This window comes from Cyanistes caeruleus, chromosome 2 (genome assembly GCF_971803275.1).
Source record: "Cyanistes caeruleus chromosome 2, bCyaCae1.hap1.1, whole genome shotgun sequence".
Lineage (NCBI taxonomy): Eukaryota > Metazoa > Chordata > Aves > Passeriformes > Paridae > Cyanistes > Cyanistes caeruleus.
In genome coordinates, this window is record NC_141702.1 from 105432870 (window position 1) to 105458133 (window position 25264).

The window sequence follows — 25264 nt, forward strand, 5'->3', positions numbered from 1 at the left end:
GAGCTCTCCTTCCTCAGAGCTCCACATGGAAGAGAGAGCAGGAGAATGGGAAAAATGCCAACTGCTATGATGATGACAGTAGGAAAAAACAGTAGCCGAGTTCAGAGGGAAAAGGACATAAGGTAAGGAGACCAAGCTAAGTCCACAGGATTTACTGTGTGGTAGATTTTTAGTTTATGTGCTGTAGACAGAGCTCGGAGAGCTTTCCCTGGGGCGTGAACCTAGGGAAGCTGTTGAGCCAAGGAAGAGCTCAGCTGGACACTGCATTTCAGGCTGTGACCAGAGGGAAGGATGGCCATGGGGAGAGCAGCCCAGAGCCCAGGATTGCCATGGGGTGCAGGAGGAGGCAGATGGACAACAGCTTTGGCAGACTGAATGTCCAAGTACCCAAGGCTTGGGTACTTGGTCTCAGCCTTGCTGAGAAAGGGCCCCGTGTATCCCTGACAGGAACTGATGTTTTCACTGAAGATTGAACAGGTCCTGATTTGGCTTTTTAGCTGTGCCAGAAATGATGAGATACTAAGGAAGGGTGTGCATCTGTCCCTGCTTCCTCCACTCCCCTTCCTGGTCATGGCATGGGAGCCCTGGAGCAACTTGGGCAGGCAGAGGCCTTCCAGAGAGCCACAGATCAGAGAGCTCTGCTGAACTTCCTAAATGCCAGTGAGCCTGAGATGCTGGATGTGTGGGAGCTGGAGAGCTCTGAGCATCCTGAGAGCTCAGCAGCATCTGTGCTCAAAGGCTGCTAGGGAACTGTAGGAGGGAAGGGCAGCAGCAGAAGGAATGAGGGGCTTGAGAAAAGCAGGTTTTGCCATCCTGCAGAATGGCCTTGTGGGGACTTGGCTGGAGAATCAGTGGTGTCTGTTAGGTGCTTTAGGGGCAGGGAGTTTATAGGGATCTAAACAGCTTCCCAGACATCCAAAAGGCCAGTGGAAGCACTGTCACCTGACAACATGTTGATGTCACATATGTGGATGCCAACTGGGAATGTAGCCACACTTGTACAGAAGTGAGCATGAGGGGAGAAGTGGCAAATGTGCAACATGGTGTTTCCTTCACCACTTCTCTTTCCATTCCCTGTCCTAGACCAAGCTGCAGCATCAGCTTGACAATTTTTTTCCAGCCAAGTTCTAGCTAAGAGCGTGGCTAAATGTCATGAGGCATCAAAGGGGGAGAGTTGGATGCTTAAGCTGTATACTATTAAAATAATATATTAGAATTAATACATAAACAAAAATTATTATAAGAATGTATATAGAAATATATATTAATAATATCCTATTCTATTCAGGCTTCCTTGCTGAATCACACTGAAGGGGATATGAAGAGGGAGTCATTGTGTCTCCCTCTGATCCCCCCAATATGCAGGGCAGTAAGTCCTGGTGTTGGCAGTGCTGCAGAGTCTCTGCAAAGCTCTCTGCAGCTGGATGTGCAAGAGTCCCAGGAGATGAGGTAAGCCAAGGTGTCTGCTGCTCCAGTGTGCTGTTCACCTCGCTCTTCCCATCTCGTGAGGTTATTTTGCACAGTCAGCTCTCCCATGTATTTAGGCAAACCTCTGTGTATTCAGCATTTGGCCCTATCAGTGGTGATCCAGCCCAATGTCAAACCCAGCACCATATGGCCCAAGAGCAGAGGTGGTGGTGGGGAAGAGGAGGCAGGGCTGAAAAGAGCCTCAAGACAGGTCCTCTTCTGGACCTGGCTGTTGATTCCCTCTGTAATGTTTGTGGTGTCATTTGGGAACTGTATTGCATGGGTCTGGATGCTGCAGATCTTTGAATACTCTAATCCTTGACTGTCAATTTCTTCAGCCACATTAACATGTTTGGGCAAATACTGGCTAATTTAGAGGTATTTACAAATTCCAGTGGTGCCTTTGTAAATGTCAGGCATAACTTCTCTATGCCTGGGCCTCCACTGTGAAATGAGATCCCAGATAAATTCTGGGGTATAGATGTATAATCCGATCAATGTCTAATATTAAGGTCAAGGCTTAAGATCAGACAAGGCGAGCTGCTAGAGAAGAGTAATAGGACTATACCTGATGGGAAGATATTGGCTTGGAGAAGTGTGAGAAAATGTAGCTGTCAAGCCTGTCTGAGAGATAACAATAAAGGAGTCTCAGAAGTATCACTCACATTGAAAATCTTCTGTAGGGCTTTTAAAGTGCTATCTGAATATCTTAGCATATGAGTGTAAAAAAGCCTATTTTTTCTTGAAAGATCAAGGAGGTGTAATATCATTCTCAGGAGACAGCAGTGCTCTGACCACATGGAGCACGAGACTGTCACCAGTGTAAGGCACAAACAGGCAAAGTCAAGCTTTGCAGCAGTACAAAAGCAGCTGCCCTCCATAGAGACTCGTGTGTCAGCTCAGCAGCTCTTGCTGCTTCAGATGGGCTGTAGGAGCCACTTGGCTCCAAAAGGAGAGACAGCAGAACTGGGGGGTTATGATGCAAGTTGAAGAATGACTGCTGTGTTTCAGCCGGAGCTTGGCCAGCTCTGTCTGACTCCAGCAACTGAGAGCTTAAGGACAATGAATCATCTTTGCATCTTGATTAGTTTCTGTGTTGCATTTCCTCCTTCATCAGAGTGACCATGCTAAGAAGGGTTGCCTCCTTTCATGCTACACACATTCCCTCCTTTCTCTTTCTTCCTCTTAATATGTTCTTTTGTCTTCCATTTTCATAAGGCCAAGATCACCAGCACATCCAAAGAGGAGAACTCTTAACAAGCAGGTTGGTATAGGGCATGTCTGTCCTCAAATGACCTTAAGAATTTTGACACAGAAGTGATATTTTGAATGGTTGGATAAAAACCATTCTTTTCAAGATTTCTTTCAATTGATTTCAATTCCTTGATGGGCTCAGTGGACTCTTTGAAAAGCCCAATCACTGGGAATGTGCTGTGGTGGTGCAGTGAAAATTCCTCCAGTGTGAAGTGCTGAGTGGCTGGAGCTGGAGTGGTACCTTGGGGCCCTGGAAATGCAGTGCAGGAAAAGGAAACATTCCTCTCCATCCAGCACTTGCCCTTCATCTCCCTGTAGCCTTTCTAGTGTCACAATTAGTAGACAGGCATTTATCTTGAAATGGGAAATTTTTCCAGTCCTTCGTCTTGCCCTTAAAGGAGAAAACCTTTCCTTGGGGCAGTTACTGAGCTGAACCCTTTGAGATCTGAAGGAGATCCATGGACATTGTCTGGTTCTGCACTGGGAGAAATAGGGAAACCTCCTCTGAGGGGAAGTCCTTGTGAAATTTCCAATTAAGGAGAAGGAGGTTTCCAAATGGATGCAGCCTATGCAGGGTCTGAGTTTGTCATCCTCTGACAGCACAAGCCCAAAGCCACCTATGGCAGGTTCACCATGACAAATCTCTTCCCCGACTCTCTCTGCCTGGGTCAGTGCTGCAGGCTGAGGCTGCAGGAGGAGATGCCTTCTGCCTTGTCCCTCCCTCCCTGCCTTGCCTGATCCCTGACAAGTAGAATTGTGCCAGACAAAATGCAGTCTCTGGTGCATCTGTGTCAGCCAGTGCTTTCAAGTTGAAAGCCTCAATGAAAGTCAGTTGCTTTTCCTTTTTCATCTCTGGGCATTTACTGATAGGAGAGATGAGACTTGAAGACATAATTTTGCTGCTGAAGAAAAAGGGATCAGATGTCCTGGTCCCTTTGCTCAGGGTTTGTTCTGCCAAATCCTGGGTACAGCCCCTTTGGAAAGACTCCTTAATTGCTGATATGCAGCTGCAATGCTGAATGCAGTTGGGGAGAATTACTGCTCAGTATTGCTCAGGTGACATTTTTGCTTGATTACTTGTGGAAAATGAGCTATTTTATTAAACCTTATCTGTTTCGCTTTTATTACTGACCATATCATTCTTCAGGAAAAAATAGTTCAGATTTAAGAAATATGTACTTTTTTTTATTGTCTGGCTTCCGCTTGATTTTTTCCTCTGTGATGCCATGTAAAGAATGATTAGTTTTCAGAGTTCTAACGGTTCTCTTTAAGAGTGTTTAAAAATGACCTGCCTGCCTCTATTTCCATTTTTTGAATTGTCTGGAACTGCCATGATCAGTACTGTTTTGAGGCAGGTCATGTTTGCATTTGTTTTGGGTGTGTCTGCAGGAATGAATGCAGGAAGTAAACCTCTGTAACAATGAAGTAGAAAAGTGGAACATTTGGATGGCCAATTTTTTGCCTACAGAAGTAGGCTCGCTGAATACAGGGGACATCCAATGGGGAGTGCAAAGCTTCTTTTTCCTCTGTCACATGAAGCCATTGTTTGTGTCGCAGGATTTCCTTTTTTATGAAGGAAAATATAAACAACCAAAAAACCCCAAACCTAGAACTGGGTGGGAGTTACAGAAATGAAGGCTGTGAAAACTAGCTTTTAAAAGCAATTACTGTGTAGGTTTAATTGTCAAATTCTGGAGACCACTGTGGGTTGCTAACTGTTTGGAAGGAAAGGGATTTCAAAGTAGTCGGTGGGCAACAAGCAGCACATAAGCAAAGCAGTAGAAGCTCTGTCTCCTGGCTTGCCAGCTCCATACAGTTCAGAGAAATTCTAGTGATTATAATTTCTTGAAAAATAAATAGAAAGTGTTCTTCTGAATAATTAAAAAACCCTTGAATGCCTCACCTTTTGGATGCATTGATTTTTAAGGTGGGAGTTCAGCTAACTCATTTCTTCCCTTGTATCTGATCTACAGCTTCTTCTAGAGACACAATGTCAAGGAAGAAGTGGGTGGACACCTCCCATAAAGAGAGCCCTTTGCAGCCTCTCCATCCAGGTGGCCTCCCTCCCCTGCCTGGCTGGAAGGCTGATGCTCAGACCTCCCACCCTCTGGGCCTCACCTTAGCCCCACCTGGCATGCCCTGCCAGCTGCTTCTGCTAGCATTTAAGGAGCTCTTGATAATACCGTGCTACTTAAACCCACATTGGGATGTAGCTCTGTTGTGGTTCACAATGAAGCAGATTGCCTGCTTTGTTCCTGCCCACCCTGGTGATCCTGTGAGGGACTGTAATGTATGTTTTGGCTCCAAGAAAAGCTTGGGTTTGCTTCTTAGTGTGGAACAAATATTAGAGTAATGAAATGGACAATTAAACTGCTCACTGTGGAGGACAAGCTCATGCTTTCGTATGTCAGCCTTGCATCTCATGCTGCCAAGGTTTGTTACTCATCATGAAAGAGTTTAATAGAAAAAACCCAGATTCCATGTTGCATCTGAATGGAATTGCTTTAGATCATTAAGAATTCTTATGACATGAACAGGACAAAACCCTTCCAACATTCACTTGCCATTGTCCTGGATTTCTGCAGCCCTGTGTAAAAACTTACTATAGGCAGAGTGTTTGGAATTGGTTTGGGACTTTCTGAAAGATGTGTGGAACAGTATGCAGGGCTCTCCTAGCAGAAAATCATGCTCCATGCCTCACAGAGTAAGTACTTGAGGAAACAAGTTTGCTGCTCCAGAAATTTCTCAAATCAGTCAATTTGCCAGTAAGAGAAAACAGATTTGGGATGTGTAATCTGACTTTAATTCATTGTGGAGAAAAACAGAAGAGCACTTCTTGTGATCTGTGTGTCTAACCTAAGTGACCTTGCCTCCAAGAACTTGGAAAAGTGGGGAGAGATGGAATCAGTAGCACAAGGATCTGCACAGTGATTCTCCCACAGGCCTGAGGAAACAGCCCACTTCCACTGGGCCACGGCTTTTTAGCCTACATCAAAACTTCATGCTTCAGATTGTGGTGGTGAATTCCCCCAGCCTTGTCAGGCCACACTGTGACCTGAGAAACGCTGGTTAGTCCTTGGCCTTGCTGAACAGCCCCTGGGCTCAGCTCCTCTTGAGCTTATCAGAAACACTGAGCGCCGCCAGGAACTTGTGCTGTCTAACGAGCTCCTGGGGTTTTCTATGAACAGCCTTGGAAATTACTTTTCTTGCCTGAATGGCATAACATCCTTCTTCTCACACTTTCAAAGGCCGGGTGCTGACCCAAAGTGCGGCCACGATGAAGCATTTTATGACTGAGGCCCACTCTCTTGTGGCCCATGAACAGCGGTCCAAAGGAGGCCCTTGGAGCTCTCCTGGACCACAGGGGCTGCCAGCAGCAACCGCCCTCGGAGTGGGGCCTCTCAGAGCCAGCGAGCTCTCACGCTTGCTGCACTCGCAGGATCGCCCATCAGCAATGGATCCTGGGCCGATACCCCCACTCCTGGAGGCTGCAGTTTAACTACTGTTAAGCTTGAGTGCTGTTAAGCTTTTAGGCCATATTCCTTTTTATCCTTGCCCCTTATGTTCCTTTGTCAAACACACCTAAACACACACACAAAGATAGTTCTTGGTTCATTTCTGGTTTCATTGACTGCATTTTGTTGGTTGCTTTTTTCCTTGTTTTCCTTACCTTAACTGATTTGTAAGTAAGAGTGTGAATGTTGCCAATGAATTTTGTTGAGCTGTTGTTTCATATTCAATCTGGTTTTTACCAATAACCTTGCTGGAAAACTTTTAAGCAATCTCAAACACTTGTTTGTAACAAGCTGTGGGAGCATTAGGTACAACCTCGGTTGACACTGAAAAGCAGGAGAGTCATTCTAAAGTGACAAGTTTAATTGCCCATTTTATTACTCTTCTATTTCTTTGACTCTAGGAAGTAAGGCCAAGCTTTTCTTGGAGGCAGAACGTGTGTGAGATGCACTTTGGGATTATCCCATAGCTCTGGGCTGAATGGCACCCAGGAGTACAGACAGATTTGAGGAACCCTCATCACTGGTTGTTGGCCTCACATCCACTCATCCTTCTGCAAACAAGTAGCAAACAACACTGCTGAACTGCTGTCCTGGATAAATATACATACAGGTGACTTTTCCAAAGCAGTGCATCTTTTCCCACATGCTCTTCTTACCTATGAAATTGTGATTGAAGACACCTCTGAGCCAGATCGGTGTGAGCTTGCAAAGGGGCAAAGCTTTGGGATTTGGGCACACTTCTCTTTGTTTCTTTGCTCAGGCCTTTTGTGAGCACAGAATACATGTAGGTAGAAAACTTTTGACTACACAGGATCTTTTGGGTCTATTGTCCCCTGTCCTAGTTTAGGGCAAATTTGGGAGAAAAACTCCAAATGGGGGTTTCCCCAGGGAAAAAAATTCAAATGACCCCTCCCCCCAACTGGTTTGGGAAAAATAATTGCCTTGGAGAGAAGTGGAAAAAGATGTTTATTTAACAGAAATTGAATAATATTAAACAATAAAACGTCTTGTTGTTCGATGGGATGGCGAATCTAGGAAGAAAAGTCCTTTTCCATGTGGTGTAGTTCGGATTGCTCAGGTTCTTCTCAGTCCTTTTGGTGATGGATAGTGCCGAGGGCCAGGCCCCGGTGGGCCAAGGGCTTGAGCTCCTGGGGTTTGTCTGGGTGTTTTTCAGTCCAAAGCAGATTTGCACAGATCCAGGAGAAAAAGAAAAAAAGGTCCAGGGAACTCCTCTGCCTCAGCTAACTAAAACTAACTAAAAGCCAAAGAGAAGCTCTGTCCCACTGTCTCTCCGTGCTGCAGAGAGCACAATCCAGGAGCAGGATGCAGGGGGGGTGATTTTTCTTTCAACACAAGCTGCGTGCTTCTTCTACCCCCCATTGCTCTCAGAGCCAGTCTCAAAGGTGAGAGGCCCAGCGAGGAAAGGACGTGGTGAGTCACTGGGACATCAAGTGAGCTGTACTCTGATAACCTCAGCACATCTCCTCTAACCTAGCAGGTCCTAGTCTCACATTCTATGCTTGTTTTTTTAAAAAATTTAACTTGTATAACATTAAAAAAACACACTGTATCTACAAAAATATATATAAAGAATTAAAATACGTCATCACTATTTAAAAACTACAATCAAAATGTATCCTCAAATGTACATTATAATATAAGAACACTTCATCCCTACTATACTATATCCCTATACTATACTACTATCCCTATACTATATCCTACATCCCTAACTCTAAAGCCTAAGCCATTAAACCTATTTGTCAACCAGGTTCGGAGAGGCAGAAGGTTCTTCCTGAGCTCCGAAGAAAGAGGGCTCTTCTGGATGGGAGGCAAGGACTTTGTGGGCACACATGAAGCATGCAGAGAAAACTTCTTGGTAGGAGAGGAGCCTGTCAGGTCTGCAAAATGGAAACACAAAGTGTAACAGATAATGCAGTGCAAACCTAAAGCCTCTGAAGCTCCATATATCATGGGACAGATTCCTGCAAACTTCTAAATAGCTGCACAGGGAAACCTGCTCCTGCCTGCAGCCACTTGAGGCAGGCCAGAGGACACCCTGCCCCACTTGCACAGAGCTACCACAGGAACAGCCTGGCCTCTGGGCTGGCCTGGGACAGCAGGGAGCCCAGAGCCCTGGGCTTTGCAGCCATGGCTCAGCTGCACATGCAGCCTCCTGCTCCTGTCCCTGCCCCACAGCTGAGCAGCCCTACAGCTGCACGGGGCACTGGCAGCAGCACAGCTCATTGCAGGGGGCACATGCAGGGCAGAACTGTTCCCTGGGGATGAGCACAGGCTCTCCAGGCTGGCACAAGACCCTTCCTCGTGCCAGAGAGCAGCCCAGCTCCCCCCTCACCTGTGTGTGAGGCTGAGCCCTGCTCAGCCTTCGTCTTGTCCTCAATCTGGAGTTGTTTCAGGCCCCCCATGCCTTGACTAGGAAGGGCAGTGGAGAGAGCGGAGGCGGATGCAAACCCTTCCTCAGTATTTTGTCATTGTTGGCACAGCTAAAAAGTCACGTCCGGAGGTGTTGGAGTCAGCTCTTCGTCATCTTCCTGGAGAGCATCAGTCCCTCACCAGCCCAAGATGCTGGAGAGGTTTTGCCGCACATGTGGAGGCTGGCTGGCAGCACACTTCCTCAGCTTGGTGCCCATCACCTTGTAGAGGGCAGAGGCAAGCTTGGTGACCACAGTGCGGACATTGGCGCTTCGCACGGGCAGCGCCTTGTTCCCCAGGAAGGACCAGAGCACGGGCAGGGCGTAGCGCTGGACGACTTCAGGGCTCCTGGGATAAACCCATTCCACAAGCACTGCCGGGAGAGAGACACAAGCTTCTTAACCACCAACCTGAATGCAAACAAGGATCTATTTCTAAGTTTTGCCTCTGGCTAAGATCAGAGAAAGAGCACACAGAACCTCTTGAGCCAGAAATGGGCAAAGCAGCTGATCCTCCCAGAAACAGAACCAGCAACCCCCCAGGATTAATTTCTCCAAGCAGGGCCTTGTAGCTCTGGCAGACTTTGTACTTTTACTAAACTATTTCATGATCTGTTTCTGCAGGGATAATGCCTGAATATGACAAATTGCCTTTTATTTCCATGGAGAAGTTGTCTAAACCCACACTGAAAATGTGGACATGCACTGCAGAGAGTCAATTGAAGGATTTGCAATAAAAAGGATGATTCCATTTTTGTGACCTTTGATGTCAGGTGCCAAAAGTCTAATCTGGCTCTTCCCTTTGCTTAGTGGCACACAGCAAAGGGCAGTACTAGACCACACTTCAAAACTCCAGCCCACCAGAGGTGGGTGCTGCTTGACATTTGGAGTAGAAACATCAGTGACTGGCTGGTGTCATTGGCAGAATGCTTTTGTGGCTTCCAACAAACAGCAGTTCCAAACCCCAGGGTGTCTTAGATAATGACCCAGACCCCATTGCCAAGGCATCTGAGCATCTCCACGTTTTAATGGCATTTCCCCTCCCAATGTTAATGGCATTTTTCCTTACAATGGGGAAAGAGAGAGAGAAAACTGTTACCCAGGGGACTGCAATTTAACCAAAACATGAGTGTTTCCTCACATTGTGAGAAATCTGAAGCATCCTCTCTGCTCGTTTTCTGAACTGAACAATATGAAACACAGAAGAAAACTGAGTATCAACAGGTTCCGTGCACAGCAGATTTAGCTGAGAGGTCAAAAGCTGAAATGGCCTGGAGACCATTCTCATTTTCTAAACAGGCAAAATGCTGCGTAGGAGCCATTTACTATACTGTGGTGGAAGACACTTCATTTTCTCTATGCTGATAATTCACCAGCAGTCATCAGCATTTCAACAGCTCCTGGAAGTACCCAAAACCAATGCTTCTAAGTGGGAAAAGGGTTATGGTATCCATTTAAAAACGGGAGTTCACTTGAGTTGAAATGCAATTAAAGACATTGGTCAGTATGGACGTTGAGAAGAGAAAGAGCTGTGTGTTCCTACTAAATCTCAGAGAGCGCTTCTGCTCTTTCTAAAGTAGCCCTAATTTATGTTTAATTCCTTCATTTGAAAAAGAGATCAAAATAACTGCAAAACTAAACTCCCTCTTCCTGGAGATCTACTTTATTCAACTGCTCTTTAACACGCCTTTGACATTCCCAATCGCTGAACATGCCCTTTTGAGATTCACAATGAAGATACAAAGTGTATTAAACCTTGCATTTAAAGATGCTGGCAGAATTAGTGGTGGATTTAGCCCCAGTTAAAGCAAGGCCATAAATCAGCTTCTCCACTATATATTGAGATGATCATGTTTCCATTCCTTGTCTGTTGCTGCCATAGCAAGCTCCTCTGAGGAATCAATTAGCAGCTTCATTTGTAGCATTTTGGACAGCGCTGACATAGGAAGACACTGTATGCACTCCCTGAAATGCTCAGCCCAATGCCACTTTGACAGCACAGGCAGGGAGCCTCAGCACTATGCTTCTGCCCCTCTGCCCACAAAGGCTGCCCTTGCACTAAATCTGTGCCTCTAATATGTATGTTGAGTTTTGACCTAAGCTGAGAGCCCCAGGCCCTGCAGGGTTCAGCCTCAAAACCTTCCAAGAGCAAAACAAGGATTCTGTGAGGACAAAACAAACTGATCCCCTGGAACAGCATTTGCCACCACTTTCCCTCAAGGGTCACAGATGCCCTTGAACTTCCAAGAGAGGAGCCAGCTAGGGTATTTTTAGCCCTTCCCTTTCCTGAAGGTGGCTTCTGAGATGTCCCAGTGAGAGCTCAGCCACGAGGCCGAGCACTGCCCCCGTCTCAGATGCTGCACACCACGGCAGCAGCCAGGAAAACCTGCCCAATACACCTGCCATGGGTGTGGGGCAGGAGAGACAAGCTCAGCAGGTCCTGATTTGGAGCAGCTACTCTACTGTCTATTCACAGGCATTTCCTGTACATTCTTCCTTGGAAGACCTCTTGGCTTAGAAGGGTTGGCCATACCTGTGATACGCTCTGTGATGTCCAGCAGAGCTTGGCCACTCAGTTGACTCCATCTGTGGCCAAACTCTTTCATCAGTGATACTTTATCTACAAGAGAAACACACGTTTCTGCTCACTCTTCGGAGGTCATAAGAGAAAGGACAGTGAGGTGGGAAAGGGCAGGAGCAAGCCCATTTTATAAAATAAAAGTCAATTTCTGCTGGTTCTTGAATCCATTTCTTCTTTCCTTCCAGCCTCCTAGGGAGGGTTTTTAATTCCAAAAGAAAAGCTCTCCTTGTACAATTGTAGATCCAAAATTGTCTGCTGTACCAGGAGCTATGTTAAACATTTCACATCAGGGACTTCAAGAGTTCAATCACATGTAAGCAGTGAAAAGGGTTTCCATCCCAGAGTAAAAATGTGCCCCCCATACTTGGAACAGAGAAAGGCTCCGAGTCAGGCAGTTCATGAGCTCACAGAGCAGCTGAGGTGGAGAAAGTGGAAACTCCCCTGGAAGACCTGCCTTTCTAGCACTTCATTTCTCACGCATATTCCCCAGTGCGGCATTTTCAGAGCTGACATAAATCTGTGTGGCAAAGGAATTTGCAGCAGCCCTTGCCTAGGTAGCTATTTGCTACAGCCATCTTGCACCATGCAAAACAACATGTGGAACAAGGCATCATTGACAGCTGGATTTCTACCTGTTTCTTACAAGGAAATGAAGCTGCTGAAACAAAAGTTCTCCTTTGAAAAAAGAAGCCAAAGAAGGAAGGTGGGAAATGGGCAGCTAATGCCTATAAATGTAGATTCTTCCAGGAGGCTGCTCTGCAGAAGCTCTGAGGGGCCTGTGTCCCTTCATGCCAACAGCAAAGCTGTTCACTTGGGAAGTCAAATGGGGCCCAAGCAAACTCCAAAATCCCCTTGGCTCTGAATTCTAGCAAAGCTGTAGTCCAGGACTTCCTCTTCAGACAAGCAGCACAGAGCCAAGAGCTCCTGGGACCTTTGGGAAATGCTGATGCACATTCAAACTTGTTGGGGCACTGGTGTGTAAAGACTGCAGCTCCACAGCTTCTGGTGGATGTCAGCTGCAGCATTCCACAGACAACAAGAGCTATCAAGGCTCTCAGCATTCTCTTGTGTGGCAGAGGCAGAGACACAGCTGAGGAGAGTCCATGTCAGGGGTCAGCCTTACCTAAATGAGAAATGGATTCTTCCAGCGCTTTCACAGCTGCAGAATGAACCCCGGGATCCTTTGAATTCAAGTTGTTTGTAATTCCTTCCACCAAATGGATGATCACCAGGCTCAAGGCATTTTCCAGGATGCCAATGATTTCTGCCAGCACGTCCAGCGCTTTCTGCTTCACCCTCTTGTGAGTGTCAGATATTCTCAGGACCAAATAATCAAAAATCTGTGGAGAAAATAAACAAAATGACAGCTGGATTACAATGTCCTTGTTTGAAGAGGGGATGTGGACATGTGCACTCAGCAATGTAAAAGATTGAATCTGATCCTTTTGGACAGGTCAACACTTGCTTGCACAATTTCACTGTTTTCCTGGGGACCACTCACTGCAGTGGTTGCACAACCTCATGCTGGTTGAAAGATTTTCATCTATTTTGATGAGGTATGGGTGGGGACAGAATAATTCCTATGGTGTTTCCCTCCCCCTGTAAATTATTTGATTAAATAAATTAATTCATTTATTAATTCAAAAATATGACCTTTGCTTTAGAAGTATGGAACCAGATATTTACAGTGCTCATTTTTCTGTACACTTGCCTCAAGTACTGAGGGCAATTTTGATATTGCCAAAACTATGGCTGGAGGAGATCTAAGTTTTCTTTAGTCTGTCTCTATCTCTGTGTCTGGAGAAGTGCAGGGCTCTGATCAACTCTTCCAGGAACCACACCATTTGTCTAACTAACACGTAGGCTTCTGAAATTTAATGTGCTGTACAGCTCTTATTAGAGCAGGTTCAGTCCCTTGAAAGCCACATTATAAGGCACCATTTACTGGAGAAAGGGAAAAAGCAGCTTCTGGGAGGAGAAGGCACAGGTCTGTTCTTATTAATTTTCCTCCTTTTCCAGAGAGAAGAACAGGACCCCCCAAGAAGGTTGAGCACCATCTTTCCCAAGAGGAATAGGGAATGCAAATGAGTAGCCAGACGCGTGCCTGTGCAAGACAAGATGAAGTTTACAGAAGTGTCCTCTAAAACAATCTGGGTTTAAACCAACCCAGCCTGATACTTCTCTTCTCCATCCAAACCCATGTTTTATTTAGAGAATAACTGCCATGCTTTCAGTGCTGCTATTCCCTTCACTTAACCCAGCTGGGAGTAGGAGAGAGCAGAAGCTACAGCAGCAGCAAACTCTGTCATCATCTGATGAACAGCATCAATAGGCACCTGCCCAACAAATACAGCTGGACTGAAAGAACTTGTTCTGAAGCCTGGATCTGAATGAAATTTGTCTGTGTAAGAGGGACCAGCCTGGCCCAAACTGCCAGGATGTAGTGCCAAGACACACAGAATGAACTTCACTGCTCCAGGCTTGGGGAAGGAGCTAAAGGAAAGGAACAATGAAGATACCCTACATACTTGGACAATGTTAGTGGAGATGAGCTGGGGGCGAGTTTGGCACAGCTCGAGAAGGAATGCCAGTCCTTCCAGCCGTGTCTGAAACCCCTTGGCTTCCAGGAGATCGTAAAGCTTCTGGAGCGGCTCCGTTTCTTCCACAGCTGGAGGTAACGTGACCTGGGCTTTTGCACGGTGGAGGAGGCGTCCCTCAGAGGTAGACTTCACCCTGGAAAATAAAACCAAATTAGAACTTGGTGGTGATAATACCTTCAGTTAATGGAGAGCAAAACATCTCGAGGAGCATCCCTAATGATGTGATTTCCAGCTAGAAAATCATGAGGCTCTGAAAAACAACGTGGACCTCATGACAATCATTACAGGAGACAATCTGCGAGTAACATTCTCACCAGTGCTCACTCAGGAAAACCAAGGATGAGATGTATCTGATCTACCTTCAGATGGCTTCCCAGGCACAAAGGTCTCATTGCTTTGTGGGGAAAGAGAATTTAAACTTGCAAATTTAAATGCCTCCTCATAGGGGACATGTGTGTCTTATAGTAAGGAAACTCATCACTCTGGAGAAGTGTCTCTACAGCAGGCATGACAATCTGTAACAGTAGCTCAGATGCCTCTGAACAGATGAACAGGGGCATATCTGAAGGATCCAGGAAATCAGTAACAGAGATAAAAAGAGAAGGCAGACATCCCAGCACTATGCTAACTTTATGTTTGCTTCCCCAGAGACAGGATCCACAGCTTAACAAACCCACAGGGAACAATTCTCCTTCATCAACCTGTCTCTTCCATGAGCATTCCAAGTTCCTAGCTATGCTACTGAGGCATGTGCTCACTCTTCTGCCACCACTGAGCATGACAGAGCTAAAGAACTCTCCTCTGTTATCACAGGAGAACAGGTACAAGTAGCTCTACCCCTGGCAGAAAGGACAGCAAGGACCAAATTGCTGTCTTAAATTTGGACTGCAGCACAGGGGGAGATAAACCAAACATGCAGTCCATCAAGCAAACAGTGTGAAGGACAGGAATATCATAACAAAACATCCACATTGAGACACCTGTTGACCAATGTCGCTTAGGAATTGCCTTGATACTTACTACTCAAACTTGGTACTGTTTGAGAGTAAGAAAGCCATGAATCAGCCAGGCCCAACAACTTACATGGGAGCTGCTTGTTTGGGGGAATGGCATCTTGTTTCCTGACTGGGACTTCTCATCAAAACACCAATCTGAAAAAGACTCCTCTCTGATGAAAACAACCAACCCTGATTGAATTTACTTGTCCCAAGTCCGGCAGCAGAGACACAGCCCTCTCCATGCCTCCACAACACTGCCCTTGCCAGTGCACTGCATCGTCTGAGCCACAACCAATGGGTGTCTTTTTGTTACCCAATTTCTGTGGAAACCTCTCCAGAGAAGCTGTGTTCAGTGTAATGCAGAAGTAGCCAATTTTTATCATGGAGCATTTGTAGGGAAAGGGAACCATCTCTGGCACGGGTCATCTCCCCCAGAAAGATTTTCCTGAGGAAGGACATGTAAAGCTTGTCACGTACTTTGTCCCATCTAACAAAAGTGCTCAGTACCGTTTACTAGAAGGCAATGTGGCCTGGGGCTTCTTCGAGGAATCGCTGCTCTTCTTCACCGGCATCTTGACAGATGGGCCTTCACCCTTCTGGCTTTCCATCTCCTACAAAGACATAAAGAAACCCCATGACTCTTTAGAAAATGCAATAGGAAACTCCCTGTTTAAAACACAAGTTGGAACCTCAGGATCACGGCTACCAAGGCTTAGGGAGACATTTCCTAGCTTACAGAAGGCAACAGACCAGAGATTCACTGATGCCAACTCTTTGTTCTCAATAGCCCAAGGCAGGTTATGGGTGCTGCCATACTGAGCAGCACTCTAAAATCCCAAATTCATTAGGCTTGAGCAGAAATGGGAATAATGCACACTGGTAGGCAATGAGTGTTCTTTAAGGAAACAGCAGAAAAATTTGGACTCTCTGGGAGCTGGCCCATTGTGTTGGAAGTTGATTCAACACTCGCTCTCCCTGTTCCTCCACAACATCACGCTCCCTTCTATGATGTAGATAAGAAGAATAAAAAAACCCACAAACAAAGAGATGGTTTTCCACTGGATGCTGCTGAATTCACCAAGCTTCCTCCAGCTCCATAGGGTTAAGAGCTATAATGCAGTAGGACAGTATTCCCAGCAGGCAGATGGTAATTGTAGTAATCAGGATTGACATGTACATCTTTTGCATATTTGGAAGTTTTCCTGGCACTACAACATCCAGTGTCTTTTGCATAGACTATGTTATCTTCAGAAGCACTATTCGCATTTAATTCCTTTACTGGGGGCATAGTAGGGAGAGCATGGTGAGGGGTTACACTTAAATGAAAACCCTTTTTCTCCTCTTCCCCTTTCCCCTTTGTGATATTCAAAATATTCAAAACCCCACTTTTTCACCAAGAATACCAGTCCCTTTGTAGTCTGCAGATGAACAAGCTGAAGATTAACTGCTCATTCCCAGGAGCAAAGTGATTCAGAAGGATGAGATAAAGACTGATTAGGTATATTTGATCTCATATAAGCATTGGCAATCCTTGCAAAAAGGAGACATTTCTCCTGCCAAGCACTTACTTTCTTCTTAATTCTTGTCAGAATATCTTCCAGGTCACGGGTAGAAACAGATTGCTCCAAAAGCCTTTTAAATTTTGGATGACTTAGCATCATCTTCACCATCTCCTGTCCATAGTGCCTAAGGAACAAAGGAAGGGAAAGAAAGGAAAGTGAACAAACATAGGAAGAGTGTTAACAGAAGAGGCTGATACCTTAAACTCATCAGGTGCAATCCTTGCATAAGAAGGCATTACCTACTCAGCAAAGAGAGACATTTACCTCCACTTGTCACTGCACAGTGCTGTCAGCTGAACACAAGAGGCAAGAGGAGAACGTGGGGCAACAGAAAATACCATTTGATTCTGAAACTGTGTGTGTGCTTCTGTGGGATCAATGGATCCCAGGGAACAATCAAAACACATCTGCTTGGTTGTCAGAGCCCATTAGCAGTGTCTTGCTGCCACTGCACAATAATTTGCCTTCCTTTAACAGGCAGGCAGGCCAGGACAAAACACCTCTTGCTTCCTATTGATTATTCTATACCATATGTATGGACAGGGGCAGCTAGTTGCTCCTGTGTTCTTGGCAGCTATTAATGGGAATTTACTCATGAGGGGATTTTGGTGGTTTGGGTTGATTTTGCCACTCAGAACCTGCAGTGCTCTTCAAGAACAAATTTGGAGGCCATTCAGCCACAGATAACAGCATTATAGATTTCTTCAGAATAGGTTTAGAAAGACTGAATACATTGGCTAAAGACCCCTGAAGTATTTCTAGGAGAATCTTAAGTTAATGAGAAATATGTATTTGGGATCCTTCAGTGATGAAAAGTAGGCAACACTTTGTCTTTGTATGGTGCACCTAAGGCCAAACAAAATTGTTAGTCTGGCTAATCTGAGCTCTTTTGATCTCAGTCAAGAATCCTTCAAGTCACAGGAAGCTGGCAATGCTCCTTCTTGCTGGACAACCTCAGGTTACCCAGTACAGTCATTTCCCTGGGGAACTGGTCACAATACCAAGGCTGACAGAGCTCAAGAAGGGTTTGGACAATGCTCTTGGGCACATGAAGTGTCTCTTGGGGTGTCCTGCACATGGCCAGGAGCTGGACCTGATGACCCTGATGAGTCCCTTCCAACTCAGCGTATTCCGTGATTCTATGACCCTTATCCACATGGAGAGGTAACATATTATTTCCTGTAGTTTCTACAATTTTGTGGATTTCCCTTTTAAAGCCAGACACCAAACAGATTTCCTGTTTTAGGAGGTGAAATGAAGATCATTACCTTGTGTCCTTGTGACAGTCCTGAGCAAGCTTCCCTGCCACCTGTGCCAGGTTCTCAGCCCTGGGTGTGCCTGCGATCTTCGTGACTCCAATTTTCCCCATCAAGGACAGGAGGAGTTCGGCCGCACACTTCCGCACCTGGACGTAGCGGCTCCTGGGAAGAAGAGAGCAAACACTGGGACACAGGGAGAAGGAGGCACAGCTGCACAGGCCTTGACCAGAGAATGCTCCCTGTCCTTGCTGGGCAAAGGAGGCCTGGGTTCTCCCTGCAACTTTAGACACCTGTAGGAGGTTCTGTCCTCAGATAAACACAAAGTTAGCATTGCACAGAAGGAGTGGCTGCAAGGAAGAGGGAGGAATTCAGTCTCCCTGCATTATCTGATACTCAATTTCTTTCCCAAAATTTCCCTGAGAAAGATTGAAAAATAGATTACATATGAATAATTTAGAAATTAATGACAACTCATGCTGACCCATCAGAGGCACCCACTACACAAAGCAGCAGAAGCAGGACTGAGGCTCTTTCCTCCCATTTATCCCCAATTCTAGAGACCTCTTGAGAAAAACAAATGCAGGGAAAATGCCCCATGATTTGGGGCGTGAGGTTGCAGAATATCCAGCAATGCTGCCTGTTCCTTCTGTGAGGCTTGGCAAGGGATACATCTGAATGTTTTACCCTATTCCAAAGCTGAGGAAGGGGTGGCAGGCAGTTCAGCCAGGTTGTTCTGTTCTAGAGACTGTCTCTTGGGAACTATCAGGCCCAGCACCAACACTTAAGGCAGCATTTGCTTCAGCTGTCCCATGGCATTCGGCCTGTGAAGGTGCCTGTAAAGTGATTCATCATCTCAAAGCTAACATGAAACATCAGTCTGAACAGAAAGTAAAGCTCTACGGCCAGGACAGTCCTACAAGAATCCTTTTGGCAGGAGCTGCACCTGCTGTGCTGTCTGTGCCCCACCCAGCACATTCTCTCCCATGTGCTCCATGCCCCAGCAAGTCCCCTCCTTCTTTCTCAAGCTAATGGCATAATGAGGAGGCATGGTTTGTCCCAGGGCCTCTGTGCTTAGCGCTGTGAAATATCAAAGAGCGCTCACAGCTACAACTTCAATTGTCCCTCTTCCCACAAAAGCACAAGGCTCTATCCTTAGCCTTTGCAGGCACTTTCACTTCCCCACCATTCACCAGCTCTGGGAAGCTCTGACAGGCTGGGAGAATTCCAGGAAGCAGCAGGAAGCTGAGTCAGAGGAGGTTTAGGTTGGATATGAGGAAAAGGGTTTTCACCCAGAGGGTGGTTGAGCACTGGAACAGGCTCCCCAGGGCAGTGGTCACAGCACCAAGCCTGACAGAGTTGAAGAAGCATTTTAACAACAATCTCAGGCACTTGGTGTGATCCTTGGGGTGTTCTGTGCAAGGCCAGGAGCTGACCTCGATGCTCCTGATGGGCCCCTTCCAACTCCCCATATTCTACAGCTCTGTGATTCTGTGAACTTATAGGCTGCAGGAGGGCAGAAACAGGTGACAAGAGGAAAGAAGTGAGGTTGATGGGGGAATGAAGTCCCTGACTTCACAGAAGATGCAGGATGCAGGAGCCTTCCCTCCCACCATTCCCATTCTGTCTCTCATCCCTTCCCCCACGCACACACTAGAAGGTGAAGAAGATCACTAGAAGAAGAAGAACCTACTTGGCTCCCCTGTCCATGAGAGCAGCCAGTGCTCGTGCAGGAGTCACGTTCTCCACCATGATCCCCAGGGTCTGATTGGCTACTTTCTCTGGGGAATTCCAAACCATCTGGAGAAGGACCCGAGCAACCTCATCCACTTTGGAGTCCATGTCCTTCTTCAAGGCTGCAAAGAGCTCTCCAAGAGTGACGATTGCAGCACAGGACACCTTTGAGCGAAGGTTGGTCACCTGGGGAAGTGATGAGAGAAACATAAGAATCACCTTGAAAAGAAAACCAGTGGCCTTAGACAACAGTCCCAGGAACTGACAACACGTCCCACTGTGTCCAGGGCAAGATGAAAGCACAATAAGAGCAGGAGAGCATAGGCACACAAAGGCACTTAGTCTGGCACCAGTTTCTGGCCTCAGACCTGCTGACAGCAGGCCTAAAAACAAATCATTTCAATTAACTCTTCTATCATGTCCACCCCTTTGATTTTAGGCCCGTTTATTCGGAAATAAACAAATTAAACAAGCGCTGCTAGCAAACAATAAGGCACAAGTCATAAAGACAAAAGAATCATGTGCTCCTGTTCAAAAAAGCAACACTATTAGTTGAAGGACTTAGCCAAGAAATGGAAAGCACAGGCTCAAGTCTACAGACTAATTGGCAGTGTTGAATTACAGCTCAGGCAGAGATTAGGACTCTGGAAAATAACGTAATTAATGTCTCAGTTTGTGCATTTGCACCTTGCGTTACAATGACACCTCACTCAAAGATGAGTGTCAGACAGCCAACCTACCAGGAAATACAGCTACATGCACACACTGATCCTAGCTGACAGACATTAGAAATACAAGGTCTAGAAACAGAAATGAAGGCAATCCCTGAGCACACATGGACATGAACATGCACATATCTACTCTACACACCATGTATGAGGTATGGGGGACAATTCAGAAGAATGTTCTCACCTCGCTGGTAACTGCCAGGCAAACTTCACGAAGTCTACAAAGCAAGACTTCTGAATGGGACCCAGCCAGCTGTGCGATGCTGGAGAGCGCCTTCTCCTTCAGCTCCCTGAAAGGCAAGTCCCAAAAAGATTGGTTTTTCTCTCCACCCAAGAACTAGGCAGCACCCTCTGAAATGACCAGGCTGGCAGCTCAGTGGGACCTCAGTGGGAGGTGCTTTTCAAGGAGCACTTCAGGAACTCGTGGCCACAGGATTCTGTGGCTGTCAAAAGCACACACAAATCCAAAAGGCAAAGAGAGGGGTTTCAGAGTCTTCATTTGTGGCCATTTTACAAGACAGCCTTTCTGAAACCTCTGGCCCATGAGGTCCATGTTTCACTGCTTCTTAGAAGCTGTGAGACCAAACCAAGCTGCTGTTTCCTGTCACCTCCCTGTTCCTGCCCCTGAGACACAGTCCCATGGGGCTGTTACTGGGGCTTTTTCCTTCTTTACAAGCCCCAGCAGGCAGTTCAGCAGTAAGAGACTGCACTGGCACTCTGGAGCTGACTTTCCACTCTGCAATCCAGGCCTGTCTCTCACCCACTCCACTTCTTTTCCTCCTTGCCCAAAAAAGCAGCAGGATGTCCCAGAAGATTCCACAACTGGGCAAGAACAGCTAAAACTCTGGCAAAGCCCGCTACCTAAAACAACCCCCACAACAGCAACATGTTATTTAAAAGGGTGCAAACAACTCCATCTCCCAGCACCTGCTTTGTGCAGGCCCTCAGCTACAGGCAGGTTTGTGAGGCATCAGGGCTGCAGCACAGGGCTGGTGATCGATCCCACAGGAACCCCTGATGTCACCCAGACTCCCCCACACCTCCAGAGGATCTCTGCACTTCACAGGGCACCAAGGAGAAATGGGGAAGAGAAAGCAGAAGAGAAAGGGCAAAGCAAAAGTGACTGCACAAGGAGATGCATTGTGGCAGATTTTTCATGTTTATCCCAGTGTGAGTGGAGTCCTTATCCCCGTGTGAATGAAGCATCCACCAGTGAGTGGATGCCAACCCAGACATCAAAAAGACAACCAATACCTCCCAACATCCGTCAGGTTACCACGTCTGGGCCTCCTTCTGTCTGTGTCAAATTTTGGGACACGATGTGAGTTATAACCAAGTATCTCAGGCCCATATGAAGCAGTGAGAAGTAAAATTTGAAGGAAAAAGTTAAATTCCAAAAATGCAAGATTCCTAGAAGATTATATTTCTTTTTCCTTCTCTTCTGCCATGAGACCTTCAGAGGTAATGACAGGCTGAGGGACTTGAAAGCACAAGTCAGGCCATTTCTCAGGAAGAGGAACTCCCTGGAGCTGCTTCTGGCATTCACAGCAGGAGGTCCCAGGGAGACCCTGTCACCTGCCATTGCTGTCAGCAGTGGGGCCAGAGAGAAGAAATCTTACTCACTCCCACTGGACCAGTGCTCCAAGGCACCCAAATCTCTACACTCAAAAGTGCTGCCATCCTGCTTCTGCCTTCAGCCAGCAAATCATCTTGTCCCACAGCTTTCTCTCTTCCCTCAAGATTTCCTCTGCAGCTCCATGGAGCAGCAGGCAAAGCGAGCAAACGGCAGGGACCTGCTGCAGCTGGAGCACTGCTGCAGACCAAGGCCAAGAAAAGGCTGCTGTCAAATCTTTATCCTCTCATGGCTCTGCAGTGGTTTCACTGGTGCCCCTTGGCCCTCTGGGCTGTCGGGGCTCAGAGGCACTAGCAAGATCCACTTCTGAGCTACCTTAACGCTAAGAGGGAGACAGAGTGAACGGGGCCTTTCTTACCAGTCATCGCTGCCCAGCAAGGACAGTGCCTTGAGCAAGGCCTGCTGTGGGTCACAAGTGGCTGTGTCCTTCTGCCAGTTCCCACGCAGCGGCTCCTCTCGACGCTTGGCCCCAGAGGCCGTCTGCGAGGTCACTGTGAGGAGAGGGTCAGCCATGAGCGCTGCAGCCCTGGGCAAGGCACCCCGCCATGGAGCGGCCTGCAGCCCCATCTCCCAGCCAGGCTTCCGTGTGGGACAAAGTGGCACTGGGACAGACACTTCCCTGCTGCCTGGCTCCTTGGGCTGCTTGCTTTCTCCCAGCCCCCCCAGCTGGGCACAGCTCCAGGCTAAAGCTGACAGCTGCCCACACAGCGCCAGCTGCCAAGTGCCACAGCTACCACAGGCAGCGGCAGCTTCCTGAGGCCGCAGAGCTCCCACTGCCTGCCAGACAGCGCCCACCAGCAGGACTTGCTAGCCCAGGAGGGAACCCCTCAGCTGCCTCTCTTGTCTCAGCGCCCTGATTTCCCCCAGCCCCGACGACAGAGGCACTCTGCAACTCCCTGAGGAAAGACCTGCAGCTGCCTCGCCACAGCACCAAGCCCAGCCTGAACAACCCAGCCCTGCTGGGCCCGGCTGAATCCCCACGGAGCAGCTACCAGGGAGCAGCGATACCTGACCCTTCATTCCTGACAGCGCCTCTCTTCCCATTGCCTTCAAATCTTCTAGACAGCAGGCAGCTGACTGCACATACATTGTAGCCTACTGTTGCCCAGGGAGTACTTTATGGATTTTGTTCTTTCCAAGCATCATGAGTCTTTGCCCTTTCAGAGGGACACACTGGCTGTATTTCAAAGATGCTGAAGTGAAATTTCTTTGTCATCAAATGGATGTGTTTGTGAACTCAGCAGTGCCTAAACCTACACCTGAGGAAAAATGCCATTTCCAGTCTAGACAGTTGATATAAAAGCCTTCCAAATGCAAACTGAGGATAAAAATATGCAAATACAGCAGCAAATTATTGCCAGACACATGCTCTTGATAATCAGGTGTCCAGGCTTTGCCTTAATTCAATTTTTTGGCAAGGAAAAATATACAAGGTATGAGAAAAATCAGATGATAAATGCATTTCTTATGAAACCCAACTGTCATCAAAAGCACTGTGCATCCAAAATTTCAGGTCATGCTGCACTCAATAGCTCATTTCCTAATTGTCCTGGAGTGACTTTATGATACTGGTATCCCCTATCATCTGGTTTATGTTATATATTAAGTTCTGCACCTTTAAGACTGGCTTTGAGAGCAAGAGAGGGGGGAAAAAAAAGCATGCAGCTTCTGTTAAAAAAAATCATCACTCCCACACATCCCACTCCTAGACTGTGGTGTGTGCAGCATGGACAGACAGCGGGACAGAGCTTCTCTCTAGCTTTTAGTTAGTTTTAGCTAGCTAAAGCAGAGGAGTTCCCTGGACCTTTGTTTTCTTTTTTTAGATCTGTGCAAACCTGCTCTGGACTGAACACCCAGCCAAACCCCCAGAGCTCACACCTGTGGCCCACCGGGGCCTGGGCCTCGGCACTTTCCAGCGCCGGAGGGACTGATAAGAACCTGAGTGAGCTGAGCTGCACTGCATGAAAAAAACTTTTCTTCCTAAACTTACCATCCCATCGAACAGCAAGAGGTTTTATTATTTAATATTATTCAATTTCTGTTAAATGAACAGCTTTTCCCACTTCTCTCCAAAGAATTTTTTTTTTCCTTTTCCTGAACCAGTTAGTGAGGAGAGGCATTTACCTAAAAAAATTCCGATTTAGAATTTTCCTCCCTAATTTACCCTAAACTAAAACAAATACACTAATGTGTAGATGAAAACATCAGAGCTGTCTACAATGATGGACTATCAACACTGAACAGAATCTAGATGAACTTCTCTAGACTCTGCAGGGTTTCTGTGCTACCTTGCCTGTTCTCACAAAGTATACCATAACATCAAAAATATTCAGACGGGGGCTAATGTGGATGTCACTGATGTACCCCAGACACTGACATCAGTGATGTCACTGCAGAAGTGTGTGGACATACACATCTAGGTTCACTATGAATGGAGAGCCACGTCAGGCTAGTTCTGGTCAATTCTCAACATGGAAGTAGCACCTCTAGAAAGGAGCATTCCAAGTATCATTCCTAGCTCCTTTCTTCTTATCTCACCCTACTTGCAATGCTAGCACAGGCACTCTACCCACAAGGGAGAGACAAGAACCACTAGGGACTATCTGCTGGGTATTTACTGCAGGCAGCAAACAGCCTGGGAGCACCAGGCAGCCCCTCCTGGCTGTCACCTGCTACATACGGCCACTGTATTTGGCTGGGGTGACACAGGAGGCACTGCTTGTTCCCTCTTGGCATTGCAGGCTGTGGGATGGCAGCAGTGAGGAGCCACTGGGCACTTCTGGGAGCAGCAGCACGACTGCACCAAGCTGCTGACTGCCACGCAGAGACAGCCCTTGCTGGGATAGCAGGAAAGCTGTCTGCAGAGCCGGACAGCAGCACAGGCAGAGGGATGAGATGGTGAGTGGACAACTGATCGTGGTGGTACTCGTAGGTGCCCAGTGAGCACACCCTGGCACACTGCCCCACAGCTCATCCCTGCAGTTACAGCTGCCTCTTGCACCAGTGCTGTGGTTTGGATTATCAGGAGGGGCAAAAGCCAGAGCTTAGGCCTTTACCACTACTTTATTCAGCTCAACTTTGCAATGGATCTCTAAGAACCAACTGCTCCACTACTGCAGAGCTGGACTAACTCAGAAGTACATTTGCTGTTCATTCTCAGGACAGGCTATGGACCCAAGATCTCAGCTGTGCTGGGTGAGGCAGGTGGCAGTTTGTGCCCCTTGGGCAAGGAAAAACCCGTGGGGGAAAAAGCTGCCTCAGAGCAGGCTTACCTGAGGAGTTGCGTGGGAAGCTGCCAATCCCATGGATGATGGGCATATTGGGCAGTGAGGGCATGTTGTTCTGCTTCCTCAAGACCTTCTCCTTCAAGGCACTACCAGGGTATTTTCTCCGCACACTGGAAGCTGTGCCATCGACAGGCGGTAGGCTAAAGCCTGTGGGGAGACCAAAGAGGAGCTTGTAAGTGGAGGCTGCTGCACAGGGTGACGATGGAAAGGGCCAGAA

General features: G+C 47.1%; 3 protein-coding genes across 3 annotated transcripts in view; 1 reads left to right on the top strand and 2 right to left on the bottom strand.

Moving 5' to 3' along the window:
• The window catches only part of LOC147655082 (uncharacterized), a 262971-nt gene that overhangs the window by 136301 nt on the left and 101406 nt on the right, over positions 1-25264 (top strand). The window lies entirely within an intron of this gene.
• LOC111943938 (TOG array regulator of axonemal microtubules protein 2-like) overlaps positions 1-25264 on the bottom strand; it is a 243991-nt gene that overhangs the window by 64410 nt on the left and 154317 nt on the right. The gene's annotated exons all lie outside the window — the stretch shown is intronic.
• Positions 7186-25188, bottom strand: LOC111945769 (TOG array regulator of axonemal microtubules protein 2-like). Its single transcript, XM_086878898.1, has 12 exons — positions 25033-25188; positions 22119-22251; positions 20312-20417; positions 19359-19585; positions 17678-17830; positions 16416-16533; positions 15355-15458; positions 13778-13982; positions 12373-12589; positions 11202-11288; positions 8593-9042; positions 7186-8137 (listed from the first exon to the last, which is right to left on the bottom strand). Exons 1-11 carry the CDS (start codon positions 25094-25096, stop codon positions 8807-8809), a joined length of 1650 nt encoding a protein of 549 aa, XP_086735024.1. The 5' UTR covers positions 25097-25188; the 3' UTR covers positions 7186-8137; positions 8593-8806.

Bases quoted from the DNA above. Each gene is read 5' to 3' on its own strand.
- LOC111945769 (XM_086878898.1), bottom strand. From the start codon at position 25,096: ATGCCCTCACTGCCCAATATGCCCATCATCCATGGGATTGGCAGCTTC. The intron at 17,831-19,358 runs GTAGGTTCTTCT...TCTTCTTCCCAG, and splicing joins CTCATGGACAGGGGAGCCAA to GAGCCGCTACGTCCAGGTGC. The intron at 16,534-17,677 runs GTAATGATCTTC...TTTGTTCCTTAG, and splicing joins GACTGTCACAAGGACACAAG to GCACTATGGACAGGAGATGG.